Source organism: Eublepharis macularius, chromosome 5, assembly GCF_028583425.1.
Source record: "Eublepharis macularius isolate TG4126 chromosome 5, MPM_Emac_v1.0, whole genome shotgun sequence".
Classification (NCBI taxonomy): Eukaryota; Metazoa; Chordata; class Lepidosauria; order Squamata; family Eublepharidae; genus Eublepharis; species Eublepharis macularius.
Window position 1 is genome coordinate 41168810 of NC_072794.1, and position 6922 is coordinate 41175731.

General features: G+C 43.3%; 1 protein-coding gene across 1 annotated transcript in view; it reads right to left on the reverse strand.

Moving 5' to 3' along the window:
- Nucleotides 1-3142, reverse strand: part of ASPM (assembly factor for spindle microtubules) — a 40684-nt gene extending 37542 nt beyond the window's left edge. The window contains exons 1-3 of the mRNA XM_054981461.1: nt 2762-3142; nt 2469-2612; nt 496-1783 (exon numbers count right to left, since the gene is read on the reverse strand). Of these exons, the coding sequence (XP_054837436.1) occupies nt 496-1783; nt 2469-2612; nt 2762-3073 (1744 nt within the window). The 5' untranslated portion in view covers nt 3074-3142. The remainder of the gene's footprint in view (nt 1-495; nt 1784-2468; nt 2613-2761) is intronic.
- Nucleotides 3143-6922: the final 3780 nt, after the last annotated feature.

Consider the following 6922-nt stretch of genomic DNA (forward strand, 5'->3'; position numbering starts at 1 on the left):
TATGAATGGTAATGGAAAAAATTCTGTGTGCAGCAAGTGGAGCTGGAAAATCAGCTAAGGAGGGGGAAAGCACTCCCAACTGAAGCTGCTGTCTTAGTATTCAGGAACAAGGTTTGGTCCAAGAGTATCACAAAGTTTCAAATTTGATTTCTTAGACAGAGATCAACCCAGCCAAGTCCACTATGATGATCTCTGTCTTATCAGTTCATTGCTGATTCCAGAGACCAGTTCAGAACCTTCACTGCTTCACCTACATCTGATAAAAGAAAATGCATAGATGATTATCAATATATTAATGCTGCTATTTGAGATATACCAAACTGAAATTCTATACTCCAGTGATTATTAAATAAAGCGTTATGTTTGGGGACAAAAATAAGAGCATCACTGTGCTGAGTCAAATGTTATTAGTTGTCACATACTAAATTCTGGCAATATGCAAAGAAATGTTTTCCTTTAAATTATATTAATAAAAATGGAAAAACTTTACATTACCAACTCGCTTTTTCTGACTTTGTTTTTCTCTGTTTGCAGATTTGGGAACTGATGTTTTCGTATCAGCATGCTTGTCTTTTAACTCACAGGACATAGCGAGTTTTTTTGTGTCTAAAGTATCCATATATTCTTCACGTCCACTTTTAATTTCTTCCAAATACTCTCCACTTTTTCTTTTACGATTACATGAAGCCGATTCTGAACAAGTCGAAGCTTTTTCACCTTTGCGGCAATTATCTCCATCTGCTAAAGATTCTATAACAGGCAGCCTTTCTACTTTTGTGCTTCCACCAACTTTATCCACACATTGTTGTATTGCTTTAGAAAGGCATTTTTTAGATTTTGGTTTCTGAAAATGTGGTTCTTTTCTTTCAAGAGAACCTTGCTTACATTTTATAACTGTACTGGAAAGCAGAGGGCGTATGGGAGGTTCTTGTTTCTGGAACCGGCACATGTGATGCTTGACTGTGTGAGCAGGAAAAGAGAGATTTTGTTCACATTTTTCATTGTGAAACACTGTTAATCCTCCCTCACTTGTGGTATTGAAGGCTTTATTTTGAAACTGGTGTTCCACTGAAAAAGTTACAACTTGCAATGTTTTTTTCTGCTGTTTTTGGGGGGAAGACTTTGACATGCAAGACTCTGTGTCTGAAGGCAACACAGGTTTACATACTTGTGAAGCTGGCTCAATAGCTATTTGGTTCTCTTTTAAAAACTGATCAGGTGAGAGAATTGACACAGAACTTTCCAGTGCAGGCAAGGAATCTAGGCTTAAAGTTCTTTTGTCATCTGAAGTAGTATGCACCCTTCTCAGCTGTTCTGGGGTGACAGCTGAATTTGTATTTGAGTTCTCTGCCTCCACAGACCGAACAATGCAGTCATTTTCCAATTCTGTCTTCAAAAGATAATCATCACCAATTGGCAAAACAGTAAAGGTCTCTTTTTTACTCTTTGGTAATTCATTATATTCAACTGTGTCAAGAACTGAATATGTAGTTGATCTTCTCATTAATAAGGGGGTGCAAGTGACATTCTTGTTTTCTTGCAGAATGGGGCTAATAGGAGACAGGGAGACCCGGTTTTCCAAAACGACTGGGGAATCTTGTTTAGGTGAAGAGCTATATCTGCTGTTCTCCAAGTTTTCACAATGCTGGAGAGGACTTCTAACTCTACTCATTTGGGGGGATATTTGAAAGGTTTTATTAACATTTTTAATTCTGGACTGTCCTTTCTTATACTGTGGTTGCTGTGCCACAGGTCTCTTTTTAATTGCCTCCCAAAGACTTCTCTGAAAGTGATAAACACATAAGCAATAATTAATGTACATATAATAGCAACCATTTGGCATGTACTCCATCTCAAATCTATACAAATAGCCTGTAGTGTGTAACTTTGTGATACTTCTCAATATTTTTGTAACTCATGCAGCATCAATGCTGACACAACCCAACACAGTAAAATTGAGCAGAATGCAATCTGTGGCAATAAACTCCAAAACACTCAGCATTAATTTCATCACTGCATATGTTAAGAAATCCAAATTTCTAGCAAGATTAAGATTAAAGGGACTACATCAGAAAGTTAGGATCTTTGGAGACATTTAAAAAGCTGCACCACTCTTAAACCTTAACTAAATAGCATCAAAGAATTTAGTTTCTACACATTTCCTGCATAACACAACTTCCCAATTAGTTTACAGAAAATACTTTTTTTCAAATAATACAGAGCCATTATATAATCAGATGAATATTCTACAAGCCAAAGCCTGAGGTGAGTCCTACTTTGTGAACAAAATATATTATTGACAACTGATTCCAAGAGGCAGGAGGACCAAGAGAGAGAGAGAGAGAGAGAGAAAATCAACCTCAATACTGTTGATTTTTGTTAAATTTCACAAAGTTCTGCAAAAGACACTGAAACATAGCCATATAAGCATAGTACATAGAATGGCATTGTTTGTTTTAGCCGCTCACCTTTTTCCTCACAGGTTGCTCAGCGTTGCCCAGCAAAACTGCTTGATGCTTAACAACATCGTTTACCACAAAAGTTACGAGTTCGCGGACTCCGCCGTCTTCCAGCGGCGTCCACGCTATAGAAACGAACACTCTCTCTCGAGGCTGCAATAGGAAAGATCGAGGCATCATTCGGAGAGCCGATTCACTAGGACAAATCCCGGCAACGCGCCCCTTGACAGTCACAACAACACAAACCCGTCCCTCCCCTACCCGTTCCGCCCAAACGTCAAGAACCCGCCTGAAAGAGGCACCTGAAGGAGGCGGCTGAACGGCTCCACGGCGAAGCCTTTCGCGGCGGGCGGGGGGCGGCACAGGGCCACGAAAACCGGCTCGGCGTTGGGATTCTCCAGAACCAGGCGGCGAGTGCGCGAGGTGCCGACGCGGACGGTGCCGAAGCTGAGGAAAGGCGGCCGGGAGAAGTGGCTGAGCCGCAGCACCGCGGGGTCGGGGTCGGGGTCGCCGCCGTCCGCCGCCTCCTCAACTGCCCAGCGCCGGCGACGCCGCCCGGAGGGGCTCAGCTCCCAAGGGACGGCCGCCTCCGCGCATAGCCTCTCCACGGCCATGGAGCTCGGCCGCCTCGCCGGACCTCTCCGTCGCCCCCAAGTTAATCAGCCTGTCAGTCACCGATAGACCCAAATCCTTCGACAGAGGACAGAAAGAAGCCGTCTGTCTTCCAAACCGCCGCGACACCATTCAAACGCTGCCCCGCAGCCAATCCGGACGCGGTTTCTGAAAGCTCGCAGCCAATCCTTTCTCCAGTGGTTCTTTCCAATCACCACACGCAGATAGCCGAGAACTAACCAATTACATTTCAGCGTGCTGTTCCTTTTAGTTTCGCTCCGCCTTCTTCTGACGCAAGCGAATGCCCATCTCTCCCACCGCTCGCAAGACGAGATTTGAAACCGATACAGCGGCGAAAAGGAGAACAGGGAAAGAACTGTGTGGAAGCTAGATAGGTCTAGAGCCGAGGGAGGAAAGGATGGTGGATACAGTAGAGTTACTTTCGTTTAGGGTAGGATTACACGGGTCAGCACAATGAAATTATGCTCTGGTTTCAAGGGAGCTTACGTGCAGAAAAGACACTTACTTAGCTGTTATTTAGCACCTGGAAGCCAGAAGCTGCGCTTGATTAACGGATTTACTGGGGCTACTTAAAATGTCACAAGCTTTCAAGATCCTCGGTACTATAAACAATAAAAGCCAAACAAGCCAAGGCAGGGGAGGAAAAAAGGCGTTTCTAATTATGATGGGAAGCCCAAAGTCTGTTTGTCTATAGAAGACTTAAAAGGTAAAGGTAGTCCCCTTGTGCAAGCACCAAGTCATTACTGACCCACAGGGGGACGTCACATCATGACGTTTTCTTGGCAGATTTTTAATGGGGTGGTTTGCCATTGCCTTTCCCAGTCATCTACACTTTACCCCCAGGAAACTGGGTACTCATTTTACCGACCTCAGAAGGATGGAAGGCTGAGTCAACCCTGAGCCGGCTACCTGAACCCGGCTTCCACCAGGATTGGACTCAAGTCATGAGCAGAGCTTGGACTGCAGTACTGCAGCTTACCACTCTGCGCCACGGGGCTCTTATAGAAGACTTAAGTGTTAAAAAGAAAAAATCCCATTAGGAACAGCCAAAATGGCAAAAGGGATTAGGTAGCTTTTGTGCTAGGATTTTCCTTTGGCACAACAGAGCTATCTGGGACCTTTTAACAAGATGGTACCAGATGCAAAACATATTTTATTACACTTCTAGACCGTCCTTCCCTACTAGGGTAGCCAGCCTCCAGGTGGTAGCTGGAGTTCCTCTGGAATTATAACTGATGTCCAGACTACAGCAATCAATTTCCCCTGGAGAAAGTGCTGCTTTGGAGGATGAAATCTATGGCATTCTGCCCTGCTGAGGTCTTTCATCTCCTCAAATCCCAGCCTTTCTAGGCTCCGTCCCCCAAATCTCCAGTAATTTCTTGGCCTGGAACTGGCAATCCTACTACAGCCTAGGGGCAATAGGCACTTTAATACAGGGGAGGTATTCCTGGTGGGCTGCTGGCCTGTTGTACGGAGCCACTGGCAGTCAGAAAAAAAAGCAAAGCTGAGCCCCGAGGCACTGGTAGTGTTGCAGGGCTGTTTCAGTTGGCTTGGACTGAGCTAGTGCTGCATGGTATTATATCTGTTTAAAATACAATAAAACAACAGGGTAAGACCTGCAGCAGACTGATAGTACCCCCTATAACAGTATTATAATCCACCGTCTCCCTCCCCTTATAAAGTGCCTTCTTGGACTGTTCTGCTGTAGAATAGTCCTGTTACCTTTATAGAAAAGCTCTTCTGAACAACTATTTTATATAGTTTGCGGAATGACAGACGAGTGGGAGTCCGCCTGACAAGGAAACCATTCCACAAGGTGGGGGCCACAACAGAGACTATTGTTGATCTTGCCCCTTAGTTGGGAAGCATCTACAGAACAGTCTGAGCAGATGAGGAGAGCTGTTGTGGCGCTGGCAGCACATAGGAAGAGAGGCACTCCTGTAGATAAGAAGACCCAAGGCCATGCAGGGCTTTCTATGTATGTGATAGTCCCTTGAATTTAACCTGGTAGCTGATGGGCAGCCAATGGGAGTTCCTATAGAACAGGAGTAATAAATATATCTCCTCCAATGATAATCAAGCTACCGCATTCTGTACCAACTGGAATCTCCAGGCTGACTTGAAAGGCAGACCTACAGAGAGTGCATTTCAATAGTCTAGTCTCAATATTACCATTGGATGGATCCAAGTAGTTAGATCAGCTGAGTCAAGGTAGGTGGCCCTCTTCCAAGCCTGACAAAGTTGGAGGAAAGCATTTTTGCCAGTGCACTAACATACCTCTCCAGCAGCAATGCTGGATCCAGTATAGCTCCTAGGCTCTAATTGGCATTTGGTACACATAGACCCCTTGCAAGGCAGGGAGGAAAACAAAAAAGGACTACCTCATTTAACAAAACTGGAGATTAACTAGATGGTGTAAAGCATCAGTGGAAGTCAAATTGGGAAGTATTACTAGTTGGAAGAGACAGAACCCATAAATAAATCACACCAGTGGCATTCTCCTGTTTCACACGTTCCAGGAATAAGTCAAACTGAAAACTGATTTTTATTAGTGTGGTTTGATATTTAAAGAGTTGCTGTTCATTGTTATATAGTAAGAGTAGAATCATATACCAATTTATCGTATGTATTGTATGACTAGCTGTGCTTATGCCAGGTTGGTGGTTTTGCTACTGTGCAGTTGATGTGTTGGTAACTTGGTTCTGTTCTGTGGTGTTACCACATTGACCCTTGGTTCTGCCTGGTTTCTGTGAATGACACTGGTTCTGTTTGGTTTGCAGCAGTGTTCCTTGCTTCTACTGGGATTCTCTAGTTTGGCTTTGGTTCCATTGGGCTTTGTTGTCAGCTTGCATTGGGACTGGCTTTTGGCCAGGGGTTGCCCTTCTATGTTTGGTTGAGGTTTCTTTGCCCTGGAAGGACTTGAATTTTTCCCCCACAGGAAATAATGGAGAGTGGGTAGAACTGGACCCCTTTGCCCAAACTTCTTAAAGCTTGTGGATTCTGTAGGTTCCCTGCAATTTTAGTGAAGTTTTCACAAAACACGCCCCCCCCCCGCTCCAGCCACCCAGATAGTTTCCCCTCATAGGGATCCAAATACTAAAAGTGTAATTTCGGAGTGGAATATCAGGAATACTGAATATATATGGCATTGTGGATAACCAGATACAAATAATATTTTTTTTGTGCACACTCCTAGTGATTAGAAGAATACACTAAAGGACACACATACACCCCCGCCAAACATTATATCATTACATCACTCGTGTTACAATGCCAACCAGATTAGTGCAGGCCACAGAAGTAATGTAAGTGTGGGTTTTTTATATTTTAGAATAAAGATGCAATGTTATTGAAAAAAAGGTTATAGATAATACCCAGTTGTATATAGAAAATTCTAGAAATTACATAAATCTGAAAAGATTATTATAAATAGGAAAACAGTATATTAGAAAATGGAATCTTTTTATCGTAGCTAGGACCATGGTTGAAGAAAATTACATAACATTGGGGGTCAATTAGGAACACTGACTAAAGTCCAGGTCATTAGAAATACAAATTAGCTATTAGTCAAGGGTCCATGCTTATTTGCAAAACTCAGTATCCAGCAAGATTTTCTCAAGCCTACACTGGTAAGAGGAAGATAAAAAAGTAATCTTGGGCTTGATGATGATATATTCTTGTTTGGCTTCCTTCCTTCTCAACCTCACCCACTTCCTTTTGGGCACTTGCTTAAGAGATTCCTGGGCCCAAGTCTACTAGGATATTATGGCTCCTGACTTGACAGTATTTACAATCTTTCACTCGCATTCTCAATAACCAACCAAGATCCA